The sequence below is a fragment of the Colossoma macropomum genome, unplaced genomic scaffold (assembly GCF_904425465.1).
Source record: "Colossoma macropomum unplaced genomic scaffold, Colossoma_macropomum, whole genome shotgun sequence".
NCBI classification, from domain to species: Eukaryota; Metazoa; Chordata; class Actinopteri; order Characiformes; family Serrasalmidae; genus Colossoma; species Colossoma macropomum.
Window position 1 is genome coordinate 37,105,726 of NW_023494788.1, and position 17,657 is coordinate 37,123,382.

Here is a 17,657-nt window from a genome sequence, read left to right on the forward strand (position 1 = left end):
ATAAAGCTATCATTACCTTCTCTAAGGCGGTTGTTTTATTCATTATCTGCTGCTCTTGTCTCTAAAGGTTAAGTCATTCAGTTATTGATTAGTGTGCTGGAGTGGAAACCCCCACCAAGGTGCCCTTTAGCCTGCAGAACGCTGACCGAGCGTTGCCTGGGCCCAAAGCCTTCAGAGCCCAAAGCCTTCTGAGCTTACAGAGAGCTTCAGGGGGGATTGAAGAATGCAGGGAAGAAAGAGAGAAAAGAAAGACTATGCAAAATTGCATGGATGCGCATAAGGCACCTTCACCCCATGCAGTCTCAGGCTAGTGCGCCTTATCCTTTTTAACTGAGTAAGTCATAACCTAACATTTAGCCGCACGCACTTCAAAGACATACCATACACTCTCAGACCTCACTTCTGAGACTGAACACATCCACAAAAGGTAGAAGGTAGAAATGCTGCCATTAGTGATCTAAACCACAAAAGCAGAACGAGACTGCAGTCTTAAAGCCTGATTTGAGACAAGACATGAGCAAGCTTAAGCTTCTCCATGAGTCAACTTCTCTCTAAATTAAAGACAATATCAGGTTGAGCATCTCTCGGTAGTTTTCAATTATCAGATTTAGGACTGCGGCTTCTACTGTTCATCTATGGAGTCCGTAAATAAAACTGACCACAGTGCCAACCGAAACAACAACACTTCTGTCTGCGTCAATTCTAATGCAGTAAACATGCTTGACGACCATCACATTTGCCTAAATGGAGTAGTAGCTGTGTAGTTTACGTCTAGTGACACCTTTGAGGATCAACCAGCTTCTAAGACTGATCTTTGGAGGTGTGTCTGCAGATTTCTTTGACAAACTGAAAGTGAGTCTCCTGAAAAGAATAGAAGCTGCAATAAACGCAAAGAGTGACACATTGAACACTCAAACAGCTGATATTAGATTTAGTGTAGAAGCTTATGTTTTTTTTTCCTGTTAAATATGTGTTGAACGTGTTTTCTGCTGTTTTCTTGACACTAATAAATGAATAACTTGTGCTTTACAGCTGTTTTGACTGGAAATCATCTCACTCATGCACACATATCTCAGACATTGATATCCACCTGTTTCCTCCAGCAGCATTCAGTTTTCACTAACACTGACTCCATCTGCCTCAGTTACGCGCACACACACACACACACACACACACACACACACACAAACACAAAACCCCATTAAAACCACTTCCTTGTATCTACACTCATTGTCCACTTTATCAAAACCACAGAGCAGGTATTATTTGTGTGGGGCAAATTATTTAATTAATTTCCAGTCAAAACAGTCATTTAGTACAAGTTATTCATTTTTCAGTGTCAGGAAAACAGAACATTTTACTGAAGCCTTAACAACTAAATATAATATTAGATTATATCCATATAATGCATAATAGCAATATCAGTGTTCAGTGTGTCACTCTTCACCTTTATTACAGCTGCCATTATTTTCAGGAGACTCACTTTGAGTTTTGGGTGGTCAATTCATTGTTTTGAGAACACCAGCAGCTTCTCTGTTTGATTTGCAAATGTTCTTCTCTTTTGTATTCAGAAAAAATGAACTTGCATGTAATGGCTGTTTTGCCTGTAAATTAAATGATTAAATGAAGGTGGCTGGCTCTACACACACACACGCGCACACACACACACACACACACGCGCACACACACACACACGCGCGCACACACACACACACGCACACATGCGCACACACACACACGCATACACACGTGCACACACACACGCACGCACACACACACACACACACACGCAAGGACAAGGCAAGTTTATTTATATCGCACCTTTCATACACTGCAGTCATTCAAAGTGCTTTACAGATGAGAAAATACAAACATAATTCAAATTAAAATGTAAACAGATGTTGAAGAATAGAAATGAAAATGTGATTAAAGCATGATTATAAATGATAGACTTAAAAGAGAAGAAAAACATTAAATTAAAAATCTAATGAAAAAATTAAACAAGGTTAATATAAATGCCATTATAGTGTAGTAAAGCTAACAGTGTTTGAGCTGAAAGCTGCTCAAATAGGAACGTTTTCAGGCTGGATTTAAGTGTCCAGTGTTTGGGCTCTTCTAATGCTGTCTGTCAATTGGTTTCGTTTAAAAGTAGCATAGTAACTGCTTCTCCATTCTTCACCTTCAGCAAGACTAACTGACTAGATCCTAAAGATCTGAGAGTTCTGCTCAGCTCATATCGCTGCAGCATGTCAGATAAATATGCTGTTCTTACACCACTGTGCGATTTATAGACCAGTAATAGTATCAAAGTCTATTCTAGAAGAGACTGGTAGCCAGTGTAAGGATTTAAGAATGGGTGGGTGATGTGTTCCTTCTTTTACTCCTAGTGAGACGCTAGCAGCTGCATTCTGAATCAGCTGAAGCTGTTTGATCGTCTTTTTAGGGGATCCAGTTAGACCATTACAGTGATCAATCCTCCAGGTCTGCTTTAGTCAGAAAATCTCTGATCTTGTTGAAGTTCTTATGGTAATAAAAAGCTGATTTAGTAACTGCTTTGACATGACTGCCAAAAATTAAGATCACAGTCCATTAGCACACCACAGTTACATACTAGTTCTTTAGATTTTAGAGCTTTCCAATCCTCAGTCACTCATATATTCATTCATTTGCGGATCTGTGCCTTTTGAGGAATCCTCAGAGCAAACATTCAGACTGTTCTCTATCTGCGCTTAAAAAGGAAAATCAAAAACATTGGAGAAAAAAAACAAACCAAATAAACACAAGTGTCTAAAATAAATCTGTGTTTTCCAGTTTTCCATGCTGGGTGGGAGCAGCAGCCACCCTGGCTAGAGAATTCCCGCTGGTGAGGGTAAAGGACGTAGTGAATTAGTGATGTTCTCCTGCTATATTTACCCTCACCATCGATCCAGCCTGATGGCCCCTCCCTGCCCTTATCCCTCACTGCCATCCCTCCATTCTCTCCTCCTTTACTCACTCCTTCCTGTCCTTTTCATCCATCTTTCTTGCTAACTCAGTACACGCTGACTAAATATGCCACAGGTTATCTATTCAGTGTCAGACATCAACCTACATACTGATTGTTAAAAAAAACTGCCTCAATATTTCAAAATTTCTGCATAAATGAATGTTTACCACAGAAACAAAGTCATTCAGAATGGTTTGGTGTGAAATGCTCAGCTCTGGAGAAAAGTCATCATTGTTCACAGTGGTGGTGATAGGAACCAGACATCCACCTCTAAAAGCCCTTACAGAAAGTTATTATATGAAATGGCAATGAATACACTGTCTGATGTCTGAAACATTGTTTTATGACAGCTTTGAGAGATTTTGGTTAAAGTCCATTCATGGTGGAGGAATACATGCTGAGGCAAAATAGTCCACTATTTCACCATCATCAACATTCTATATAAAACTCAGAAGATGCATGTAGGTTCACTGGTGGTTCTGGATAGTAAATAAAATGTCTATATTTGTGTTGTAGTCATGGCGACCCCTGGTTCCTATCACCACCACTGTAAAGAAATCTGAGTCTTTACAAATCAACCATTTCACACCAAACCACTCTGAATGACTTGAATTTAACTGAATTATGCATTTATTTTTTAAGTAGGTGCCATTTCCCTTTAAAAGTTTTCTAAATGTTTTCAATACAAAGTTTGCAAGAACCTGAAGTTGAAGCAGGTTTATAACACCAGGTGCTAATCAGATAAGGCTGTGTTGTTACCGCATATTCACACGTCCTCTCACGCGAAACAAGAACAGTTTTTCCGCTACATATTTTTTTGATATATTTTTTTGTATTGGTGGCCGACTGCTACAAAATTATTGCTGCTGCTGCTTCAGACGTTTATGCAAAAGTCACAATTACAAAACTTTGCAGAGAGGTTTTAATTTAAACGTCTGATACAGGAAGTGGAGACACGTGGTAACACTCAACCCAGTCTTTCTATGCCTATGCACCTGGCGAGAAGGAGAGAGAGAGAGATAAAGAAACACAGACAGAGGAGAGAAGACAGAAAGATAGATTAAACTAGCTAATGCTACATTTAGATATATTTTACAGTTTCAAATAACATTTGCAATATACTGTTATCCTCTATTGATGTTGAGGACCAACTTGTTATTATTATTATTATTACTACTATTAATATTACTATTATCATCATCATTAGGGATGCATCAACACTAATGTTTTTCAAACCAAGCACAACACAAGTGCACATTTTTTGAGTCCAATAGCATACTGAGTAACCTACTTAGAATTAAGAAGTTGTTAGCGTACATGAGTGTAATGTACCTTAACAGTTAAATCATTAAAATCTAGCTGATTTTAATTAAGTGCATTAGCTAGCTATGCTGCATCAGTTCCTTTGGATCGAGTAGCGCTACAGCGGAGAGCAGCGTACAGAAAATCACTCCTGTACAGCTGTAAATAAAATATGTTTCATAGTTTTGATCCTCATCTGCCTCTTTCAACAACATTCTCTGTAGTTCAGCGACAGCAAGAATCACACTGGAGGCTAATGTATCCGATGAACTCCCATTCCAAGTTTTACATTTTGTTGGAGCCTTTTGTTTGGCTGGTTGAGTTGTAGCTGAATGTCCTCTAAAGCCAGACAGACTGTGTGATTTTAGAAATTTTGTTCTTTGGTGACTCACACTGTACATTTGAATAGACCGTTGTGTACAGAAAAAAACCTGTGATTTGTATATGAAACGTGTATGGACAGTTTCAAACAAAGCTGTTTCATTCAAGTGAACATACTGCGCTCTGAGTACTGAGCAAAGAGAAACTGAGCAGTACTGCTAACAATGAGCACTGAAGGTAAAGCAGACAGTGACGTAGGACAATACGGTCTCTCTACAGCCTATTTTTCAAAAAAGTCACTGTATTAACGTTTATACCTCGCTATTGCATTCAGTCAAACAGAGTAAAGTTGCATAAATGGACTTGTTGCAAATGTCTATATTTTTTCCTCGTCGACCTGTGTATCTTCACCTGTACTGGGGAAGACGCTGTGATTGTGTTTGTGTGGGTGTTGAAAATGAGCGAAAATCACACAGAGTAGGTCCGGCAAAAATCTGCCAAGGTGGATTGAGTGAAGTGACCGTCGGCTTTGTGTCTGACTGTGACAGAGTCAGTAACACTTCTCTGTGTGAGCAGAGCCTCCTTCACTGCATTTCATCTTTAGCACAATGGTGTGCACTCGGCTTATGTCACATATCAGCTGGTATCAGAATGTTGGTATCGGTGAAGTTATGAGTACGAGAAATTGAGCCTGGTACCAGCCCGATACCCGATACCAGCATCAGTATTGAAGCACCCTAATTTTTATTATTATTATTAGTAGTAGTAGTAGTAATTATCAAACCTACAGTAAGATCTACCAAACTGAAGCAAGAGCAAAATTAGCTCACTTGTTTCTGAGCTACTCTGTGGCATTTCTTGCCAGTCTGAAACAGGTTATTAGTCTGTGTTATTGGACTGTCTGAGCACACGGAGGAAAAAAGTGCCATCAACATCGATCAAGAGGCTTTTCAGCTTCTTAGGATTAAGTAAACATTCACAGCTGCTTTAATGTATGTGCTTTGCTCAGAAAGTGTGCATACATATATATTTAAAATATACATAAAAATATACAAAATCCATATTAACATGTTGACAGACATAAATCTCAACATATCAGTATATGAAGATGAGTATTATATATTTGATTTGAATTCTGCATGGAGGGGTTTGAGTCTGAACTTCCAATATTTTTCCATTGTTCTGATGTCAATAAATGACAAAAACTCAGAACGCAGAACACAGAAAAACACTGCACACACACCCGCTACTCTTCCTCGAATTCAAATCATAAAATATCCCCTCTTCTACATACAGACTCTGTGGCCTGGACTGAAAGTTTAGAATCCTGACTTTCCACACAATTTCTCCACTTATTTCAATGAGCAATGAGTCAGAAATAATTCATGTAAAATTACAGCACTGGTTTCTCCAGTAACACCTGCGTCTTAGATGGCTTAAGTTAATAATCAGTATAAGTGACGAATCACTGAATGTTGTAATGACTCTCTCTCCGACTATGCTAGTTGCTTGGAAACCTAAAGCACTATACGCATAAACAACACTATAAATGGATTTTTATAAGCAGATTTCATATTCTGAATAAACTACAATAAGTGAGGGCAAGAAAGAAAACTAGGCTGATAAAAAATATTTTAAAAATAGAGAGCATATGTGTGAGCATACGCAAAATCAGCAGTAGCTATATTTCCATTGATGTTTAGCACAAGTTGAAAGTGATAAAATGAAAATGTTTTTAAGTAAACTGCAGTATGACTTACTGTGAGCTATAAACATGAACAAACTTTGTTACTAAACGCTGCAAGTGTCATGCAAAATTGCAGCTACCCTGTGGAATCTGACTCCCCTTCACATGCATGCTTGTGTCGACGGATGATAATATCACAAATTGCCAATAGAGTCCATCTCTCATGATTACCAACCAAGCTGGTGATTTAAACACCAGATAACGGAAACACTGACATGGAAATGCACTAAACTCATCATATCTGTCTCTTAATCTTTGATTTCTTTTAATGTGTAGTCTAATCCCATATCCGTCTACTGTCTGGCTTTAGAACACTCTCCAGCAGCAAGGGAATGTTTTATTTTTCTTTTTTTTTTTTTTAACCACAGTCATGATTGTTAAACAGATGAAGCTGTGCTGCAGCCTTCCATACGTGGTAGTCCTTCCCTTGCGCAACATGAACAAGGGCTTAAACGTTTTTGCCACTGTGGTTACATCAAAGTTAATAAAGGCAACAAATAAAGGAAAACTACAATAACAGTAGCCTATAGACTGACGTCTTGGTAATATTTAGTTGGTTTATTTGAATAAAAAGTAATTTATTGGCTGTAAATGTTTGTTGCACATTAAACCGACAGCGAGAACTTCCAAACCACATTTTTAAAAAGGATGGATCTTTAAGGGTTCTTCAGTAAAGAAAATGGCTCTATATAGAACCATGAACACTGAAAGAACCCTCTGCATGATTAAAAGTTTCTTTGCATAGTGAAATGGTTCTTCAGATAATGGGGAAATGTGCTTTAGATGGTTCTACAGAGAACCTTTTTGAAAAGGGTTCTATATAGTACCAAAAAGGTTCTTCTATAGTTACATTGTCAACCTTGTAACAAAAGAAGAACACTTTCTGGTGTTGTATAGAACCATGTACAACACATTCTCCATAAAGCTGATTGACCATTTCATGATGTAAAGAACTCTTTAATCATGCAAAGTGTTCTTTGAGTATAAAGCCATTCTCTTTACTAAAGAACCCTTGAAGAACCATCTTTTTATGTGTGAAGAGCAAGAACTACCAAATAATACCAAGAACTACTAAACCAGATCCAGAACTACCAATCTGGAGCAAGAACTGCCAAACTACAGCAAGAACTATAACCAGAGCAAGAACTGCCAAACTACAGCAACAACTGTAACCAGACCAATAACTACCAAACTAGAGCCAGGACTACCAAACCATAGCAAGAACTATAACCAGACAAAATTACTAAAGCAGAGCTAGAACAACGAAACTACAGCAAACACTATAACCAGAGCAAGATCTACCAAATATACCAAGACCTACCAAACTAGACCGAGAACTATAAAAAGACAAAAATAACCAAACCAGAGCAAGAACAACCAAACTACAGCAAAAACTATCACCAAGACAAAACCTACCAAACATGCAGAGAACTACCAAACTAGAGCAAAAACTACCAATCCATACCAAGAACTACTAAACCAGAGCAAGAACTACCTAAGTAGAGCAATAATTACCGCACCATACTAAGAACTACCAATCCAGAGCAAGAACTACCAAACTAGAGCAATAATTACCGAACCATACCAAGAACCACCTAAAGTTAGACCAAATTTATCTTGCAGGTTTCTAAGCAGAAACTCAAGCGTGTTCATTTTCTCTGGTTTAAGCAGCTTCTGTGTGGTGTTATCATGTAACCTTCAGTGCTGAAACAAGCTATTAGTGCTTTTGAAAGTATCAGATTTTTCACTAAACCATTCTTCTAACTTTCAGACGATTTCAGCTTGACCCCTGTCAGCACACTCAGGTCAAACCTCTAACAGATGGACTAAACGGAGCTGACCTTCATGGGCCATGGTGACTGTGTCCTCTTTGGAGCTGTTGTTGTAGATTAGCACAGCGGAGGCGTTGAAAGCCGCAGCCTTCAGGATCTTCTCCTTAAACGTGCATTTCCCCCTCTGCAGTAGGGCCACCCAGTGCGTGGTCTTTGGGGGAACCATAAAACGGGTGTATGGACAACACCCCTGCATGTCCACCACTGAAGGGAGAAAGAGAGAGGAAATTGTTTTAATATATTTTTTTTTGCATATACAGTATCAAACAAAAAATATTTTGCTTTATTTTCACTATTTCCCACATTTTAGAATGACAGAAAAGACAGTAATCTATTAAATAACACATGGAATTATTCAGTGACCAAAAACAAAGTGTTTACTGAGGTTGTTTATGAACTAATATCTCCTATTCTAGCATGTAGGATTGTTTATCGAGGTTGTTTATGGACTAACATGTCCTATTCTAGCATACAGAAGCATTTATTGAGCATATATTTATGGACTAATATCTCCTATTCAAGTGTATAGGAGCATTATTAAGGTTGTTTATAGACCAGTATCTCTTATTCTAGTGTACAGAAGTTTATTGAGGTTGTTTATGAACTAACAACTCCTATTCTAGTATGTAGGATTGTTTATTGAGGTTATTTACGAACTAATACCTCCTGTGTATGTGTGTGTTTATTAAGGTTGTTTATGGACTTATATTGCCAATTCCAGCATAGAGGAGTGCTAAATGAAGTTGCTTTTCAGGCTAATATCTAGGGCTATTAGCAGAACAGCCACCATCACCCTAATACTCTACAGAGAAATATATGTACAGTCGACACCGATGAATATATTCAGTACATACAGAGACACAAACAGACCAAATTAACAATTTATATTACAGTAAAGAGGCTTTCAGTTTGTCTGTGGTTTTGTATGACTGTGTGAATGCGGTTGGGTGGAAAGCAGTGCAACAAGAGTCAGTTATTTCTCTCATTTACCCACATGCACACTTACAGTCGTCCTTCAGACACTGTAAAATAAGGCCTGTAATTTCTGACTCATCGCTGGCCAGTAAAACCTCCGCGGCTGCTCTTCACTTCCTCTCAAACACACACTAATGAAGGCTGATGTGCCCAAATGTTTGGCCAAAAGGGATTCGGATTCCAAACAGTAATTAACCAGAATTTATTACTGAAAAAATAAAGAAAACTGAGGCTGAGATGAGATATCTTAACCGGTTTTGCTCACTGCTAATGCTGATCAATTTTAATGTAGCTCTAGGAAAAAGGAATAGAAATGGAATACTAATTAATATGTATTTGGAATTATGTATGTAATTATTAGGAGTGTAAAAATGCATCGATGCTTCAGTCTGAAAATAGAAACTGTGTCAATTCATCCAATAAATTATTGACTTCATTTGGCCTAAAAGAAAATTCTCTGCCCATTTTCAAACAAAAGAATAAAAAAGGTTGTTTTCATTTTCTATATTGCATTACAGTGCAAACAGCTCCTCTAATCACATTTATGTACTGAAAGTGGATTTTATTCGACTAAAATCACTTACTCTATTAAAACATTAATTAATTAATAATAATAATGTTATCAGTGATTTATACATAGTTTGCGAATGATAAACAGGGCATCCACAGGTCATTATTAAGCCTTGTTAAAGCAGGAGGATCTCACACCAATGCATGTATGCCTATACTTAACATTTTCATGCATATCAAGCATTCAAGTTCATATATATATATATATATATATATATATATATATATATATATATATATATATATATATATATATATATATAATATTCATAGTTGTTTTACTCCGACAAAAACACTAATAGAAACGCTAGAAGAAATTAGACGTGGTGCTATTTCTGTGACACAACATTCTCATGAATACATGTGACAACTGTATATGACTAGTTCAAAGCAGTATTTAAGATTTCTCACAAATTCCTCAAAGTTGCAAACAGTCTTTTAAAAGCCTTAAATGTGAATTAGCCTAAACCTGCAGATACCCTTGCAGATAATGCATATTTTCAATTTTCTTATTGCTGCTTTCTTGCAAAAAGTAACAGAGCCTGATGGACTTACATTGTGATGTATTTTTTCCACATCTTTTTTTCTTAATCATTTTCAGTACTTTCAGTATTTTGTAGCCTTTGAAATATTACAGCTCTGTTTAAGTTTGCTGTTAAAAAACAACACAAGAAGATGATTACTCATTAATCATCAAAAATAATCACTAGATTTCTCCATTACTATTATTAATATATATTATATTTAATATAATATCATCATTCTCAATTACTATTATTAATTTATATTATAATATAATATAATATTATTATTAATATAATTGTTGGGTCAGTCATAATTCAATTTATTTTTTAAAAATAGCTCTGATTATAACTAAGCAATTTAATCAATTCAAATCGAATTGCGGTGAAGCTTGAGATTTCATGATGCAACATTTCCTAAACAAATGTATTAGAATTAAAGTGAGGTCGGCAGTTTACACCTCAAATAACGATGTTCCCTTAACTGTGACAGCTTGTAAGAAGGTGATGCTGATCTGGTGCTGCAGTGGATCAGTGTTTTTCTGAGTGAGACAGCAGCAGAGTAGTTGCGTGGACAGATGGTAAAACAAGGTCTCTCCTTTGATCGTTGGCCAAGTCCGACAGCAACGTTACATAATCACTCATTCAAAGTCATCCTTTAGAGACAGTAAGAGAGACAGAGGACTTGCACCTGCTCACCTTTCTCACTTCAGGAAATCTGCTCTCAAAAAAAAACAAAAAACAACAAAAAAAAAAATCCTTCAGCAGCTCTCGCTAAGCTGTAATTACTGATGCCGTTCCGTTTGGACCATTTCTCCTAAATTAAGGACACACACAAGTACTCTGGGGTCAGATATTGAGTGTACCTTTACATCAATCCCACCTTTGGGAACACAGATGGACCCTTACTGTACCTTTCGCATTAATATTTATGAAGCAAAGGGGAGTTGTTCATCAGCCAGCACTGTCCATTTGAGCTGAGCTGTGCTTTTTGCATTTTACTGGACAAATACTCAGACCTGCTTTCCTAGAATCACCAATATCGATAACACTGACCGACTACATCGACATAAATACCAATGACAATGACTAGTACATCAAGACCAATACCAATGACAGTGACCAGTTACACTTCCACTGACAGCAATGCCAGTGAACAGTGACATCAACATTAACACCAATGACATTCAGCAGGGACACATCAGCACCAATACCAACAATGCCCAGTGAAACGCATGCTGGTAACATTAACATCAATAACAGTGACCAATGACATCAACACCAGTCCAACACAAATGAAAAATGATATCAACACAGATACCAGCATCAATAACAGTCAATAAAGACATTAACAATGGCATCAACCCCAACACTAATGACACTGACCAGTGACATTTACACCCATACTGATGACCAATGACATCAACACCAACAACACTGACAAAGACAACACCAGCACCAATAACCTCAACACAATGATGCTACCAACGATGTGGACCAATGACATTAATACCAGCATCAATGACAATAACCAGTGACATTAACACCAACACCAGTGACACTAACCAATGAGATTAACACCGATGTCAATGAGAATAACAAATGACATTAACACCAATGACTACAACTAATGACATTAATGCCAATGACACTAACTAATGACGTTAACACCAACATCAATGACGATAATCAATAACATTTAAACCAACACCAATGACACTAACCAATGAGATTAACACCAATATCAATGACAATAACCAATGACATTAACACCAACACCGATGGCATTTACCAATGACATTAACACAAGCACCAAAGACACTAACCAATGACAATAACACCAACACCAAAGACAACAACCAATGACATCAACACCAGCACCAATGACACTTACCAATGAAATTAACACCAATAACAAGGACCATAACCAATGAAATTAATACCAGCACCAATAAAAATAACCAATGACATTAACACCAACACCAATGACAACAACCAATGACACTAACCAATGACACTAACACTAATTACACTACCATAAATGACATTAACACTAACACTGATGACACAAACCAGTGACAATAATACTGATGCCAATGGCATTAACATCAACATCAGTAAAATTAACCAATGACATTAACACCAACAATAATGACAATAACCAATAACAATATTCCCAATGCCAATGACACTAACAAGGTCAAAACCAATGACCACCAGCAATGACATTCACACCAACACCAATGACACTAACCAATGATAACAGCACCAAAAACACTGGCCAGTAGCATCATCATGAATGACACTGACACATCAACACTGCACCACAACTTTGACAAATGACATCAAAATCAACACGAAAGATGCATCAACATTTAACATTAATGCCATTTATAACAACACCACCATCAGCACTACCCACACCAAGCCACCAACCTCATTACCATATTCCTACTTCTTCTTACAGCAACCCCAAAATCTACAGCTCACGCCTGCAACAGCTTACTGCCTCATCTTTCTACATTTCTACAGGTCAAAACCTCCTCCAAAGGCACTGAAAGATCACTTTCCTGGACTAAAGCCCAGATAAAACCCAATATCCTGATCACTCTCTCTCAGGGTCAAACCAAATGTGAGAACTGACAGCAGTCTTTTTTAAAAGTCCATCTCTGAAAAATCTCCTGCTACATACATATAAATCCTCATCTATCACTACATCACGGATTTATATCAAAGTTCATTGATGCTTTCTTTCTCTCAGAGGTCGCTGTACATCCACTAGAACACAGTTTCTCAGAAGTCTTTCCTGTCGTGCTTTTGAGGCTACAACAAACTGCCTGGTCCAGTTAACGTACTACTCAACACTAACACTGGCACCAAAACAAACACAGCCAATGGAAAATTCTCTGTCACAATTTTGGGTCAAATACTGACCTACATTTCCACAGGCCATATCTGTCCCTAGGCTGGAAAACAAGAGCGGCACAGAAAGGTATGAGGTCATTAATGTTTGGAATGATACTAAATATTGCCTAATGTGATATATTAGCAAGGCATTTGCTTGAGGTATCTAAAATGAAGGCAAAGAACAGAGGCAGATATATACTTTACAGCAAAAACAGCAATCTAGTAGGAACTACAGTAAAACATCCAATATTTTTTGTGATATTTCTGGAGAAAATATGATTAATTCCAACTAAAAATCATTACTTTTCGAAAACAGACCAGCTATATATATATATATATATATATATATATATATATATATATATATATATATAATAGAAATATTAGGGCAAGTCAGAGCAAAGCAGTTATGGCTGAATAAATGCACTGCTGGAAGGCACACATATCCCAGAAACCCTTGCTGCAGCTCTTTCTAATCTGATTAGAAAGTGTGTAACTGCTGGCCACTGGGAAAATGAAGTTCTAGCATCAAATTGATCCACTAAATTTGGGGCAATCGCTGTTCAGCACGGTCGGGGAAAGGTGACCAAGCAGCATATTTGCATAACTAATGAATATAATAATCTGAGGTGGTAAAAGGAATTAATAAACAAACTGATGATTCAGTAAGTATGGATAAAACTGTTAGGGTAAAATTAGCTGGCCAATTTTAAGAAATTTTATTTGATAATAATCACGGCTTCATCCTCTGCTGTCCGCAAAAATATCTAAAACATGGCATGATAACTTTACATGCTGCAATGTTCAAAATGTCCAGTTATTATGATGTATTTAGCACTTTTATATTCAATAGAATCTGAATGGCTTTAAAAAGCCACTTTACGCACACAAAAAAATGTAATATGCAACACATTCAGCTGCTCATAAGAACAAAGCATGTCTAAACATTTAATGAAACAGTAATTTTGTCCACCCTTAACATCTGCCTAGCTGTCTTAAATGAACGCAGTGCATTATCATTGCGACTAGAATGGGAATGTACAGCCAACATCGTCACATGAAATCAGACTTCTTACGTGTTTTAATATTCACAGTTTATGAATAATAAGCAATATATAATGCTACTTTGAGCACCTCCATACATGAGAAAAACTGTGAAAACTGTCTGAATAGTTAATCTTCTCTTTATTTTGTTTTTTAACCTGTAATTTTGTATCATTATAATAACAGGCCCCTACAAACAGCAACCTGATCAGTATTTAATAGTTAATAAAAGTTAATAATTAATCATTTGTGGCATACAATTAAACAATGTAAATGCTTTTCATGAATGTGCTATATTTAAGTGGAATTAAGTAATATCATATATCTTTATAAATACATTATAAAGTTGCAACTTTAAAACAAACTATTAATGTTTAAAATGTATAAATTAGCCACTTAATAATGACTAATTAACCATTAAGGAAATATTTATGCATCACAAATTAGCAAGATAGTAAATAATCATTCAAAACAGAACATCATTAAGTACATGATTACGTAAATATTGATTATTTGCATGTCACTAAGTAAACGGTTAGTAACAACAACAGTATCTATTAATGTATATGCTAGCAGTAATTCTAGGCAATATATACACAATTATACTGCTTTTCAATGTAAGCGATACTTTCAGCAATATATCTGATAATGATTATTATATCCCCAATATACTGCTTACAAAATAGTGTCTGTTGTGAAAACAGTTTTTTAGCGCAGTACATTTGACTGCATTTCTAGCACATAAATATTTTCTAGTACATATACACACACACATATATATATATATATATATATATATATATATATATATATATATATATATATATATATACACACATATATATATATATACACACACACACACACACACACATATATATATATATATATATATATATATATCACACACACATTATATATAAATATATATATATATATATATATTTACACTTTGACTGAATAGTGGTATAAAACCTTATAGTCCGTAATTTTGTTTTAATTTAAGAGTAAGCAACAGTTTCTTCCTCTTAGTTAAGTGTCAAAAGTAAGTGTGCATGCTCCCCCCACCACAACCACAGTGAGCTTTACAGAACTGACAGTGAGTGACAAGTCTCAACAAGACAGGAAACAACAAGACGCTATCAGAGGAACGGCCGCAACCCCTCGTAAATGAGACACAGGTCTAGCGCAGCTGCGCTGAGAAGGCTTGTGTTTTTTTTATTTACTATATTACTGTGAGGAAACAAAATGTGTAAGAAAAAAAAAAGTGCCAATGGATGTGCAAGCTCAGAAACGCACGATACCATCAGCAGAGCTGGAAAGGCAATGCTACCTCTGCAGCCACCTGCACCCCGAAGATGAAGAACAAATAAACCCTATCAGACTGCAGCATCTCTCCACTCCGTCTGCATGAAGGAGAACGAGACCGCGCCACCTGTTGTTTCGTCAGTTTGTGTCTAAACCTACAGATGCGCCTCTTTTTTTTCCATTTTTCATTTCAAAACGAGGTGTCCTTATCACTCCGGCTCTGGCATGAGCCCCACTCTGAGGGATTATGGGAAGGCTCCGAGGGCAAAAGCAAAGACACCGATGTGTTAGTCAGACTGGGCAGAGCGCACTTTGGCACTTTTGGAGATGACGAGGCAGTTCATACCTGCTTCATCTGCTCAGTCGGGCGCTAAAATCATCACAAACTGAATGTACAAAGGTCTGTAGACTCCAGCTTTTCTTCTGAAATGAAGGGTATTAATAGGGAGTTTGTCCCCCTTTACTGCAGTAACAGCAGAAGAGTCTCTACTCTTCTGGGAAGGCTTCACACTGGATGTTGGAACAGTGCTGTGAGGATTTGATTGAGCATTACTTTGGTCAGGTACTGATGTTGGATGGTCAGTTCTGGATCACTCCAACTCATCCCAAAGCTACTGGATGGAGGGCCATGACTCCAGAGAACGCAGTTCCACAGCTCCACAGCACAATGCTGAGGGGCCCCTCTAGCCAATGCTTGGCATTGGCAATGGTGACCTTCATGCTCCAGAGCATGCCATTGTACGGGTCAGTGCTTTGAGTGACCTTAAAGTTGCTGAATTCACTTATTAGTAGAGCTGTCTGGATAATTTTTTAACATACACTCTAGAATATGATAAATAAAGTATAATTCTTTCAGGATTCTGGTCTCTCCAAACTCAAATCTACTAAAGGCAGGAAAATTCAACCCCGCAAAAAACAATTTTGAACTTTGATCAACAACAATGACCCAAGCCATGAACATGACAGGCATACAAGTGTCTGAACATGCAGCATTAGAGTATTACACCCATGTACGTGAATGCTCACTTGTTTGCAGCAGGTCATCCCTGAATCGTTACTAACTTCATTCATTCATCAGATATATGACACTAACTCGATTCTTCTGCGCTCAATCTCTTCACATCTTGTTCATGTCAAACGAGTGAATACATAATAACCCCCAAGTGCGCCCTGAGGGAGAATCTCCAGTCTGAAGAAGAATGTGGAGAGTCATTAGTCTGTCCAGCCCTGCTGGTCATCTCAGCAGCCAGAGCCCGACAGAACAACAACGCTATGACAATCAATAGAGCAGCATTACAGCTCAACACACTTCCTCCCTGGATCAATTAGACACATATGGCCACATCGCAGATTCTAACGGGCAGATGTACTTAGCCTTTGTGCCAGGTTTCAGACACAAACAGGGTGCATTTTGCCTGAAAGAGCATGCATTATGTACGAAAGTGGCCTAAACGCAGTTTTTAAGCATCATGTTGATGGAAAAGTGCTTCTCTATAGGGGGGGGGAGAGCACAAAAAATCAGGGGCTATACTACAGAAACACTCTTAGCTCATCCGTTTAGGACTAAATTGAGGACAGAAGCTATTGCAGAATAACAGTTCATTAACTTCACTGCCTTATCCGAACTCTAGATAAAGAAATATTATTACAGAAGCATCCAAACTAGAATTCCTAAACACTGTCATGCATGATGTTAAAGTACTAGCCCGAGCGGCCAGTGCCCTCCCGGAAATCTGATTGGCCACCCCAGACGCAACCCCAAAATTTTTGGCATGTCACTGGTAAACGTTGGCGCCTTTAAGAGGAGAAATGTTCCACTACTGGCGGAACAACTCCAACACAACAATCCCCCCAACAACCCTTCCCCCACCCCGGTCGCACATTCACATTGCGAGTACGACTCGCATCTGTCTTGCTTTGCTTTTAAGATGAAAGTTGTTTCACTATCAGCAATCAGCAGAACAGTCCAACTCCCCTTGCCGACCCTCCCCCCTCTCACTCTTTCATTGCCATAAAGTCACTGCCACCCACTCAGTCACTGAATACCGCACTTAAAACAAGAGTACGTCTTCAGTACCTTTAGCTAGGGGACCTTTATATTTAGGGATAAATTATACTTTATGGAAACCTTTATATTTTACTGT

At 37.6% G+C, this 17,657-nt stretch overlaps 1 protein-coding gene across 3 annotated transcripts in view; it reads right to left on the reverse strand.

Moving 5' to 3' along the window:
- Nucleotides 1–17,657, reverse strand: part of rnf130 (ring finger protein 130) — an 81,120-nt gene that overhangs the window by 44,619 nt on the left and 18,844 nt on the right. For all 3 annotated transcript variants that reach the window (XM_036569294.1, XM_036569292.1, XM_036569293.1), the window contains exon 3: nt 8,198–8,392. In XM_036569294.1, coding sequence (XP_036425187.1) covers nt 8,198–8,392 — 195 coding nt within the window. The remainder of the gene's footprint in view (nt 1–8,197; nt 8,393–17,657) is intronic.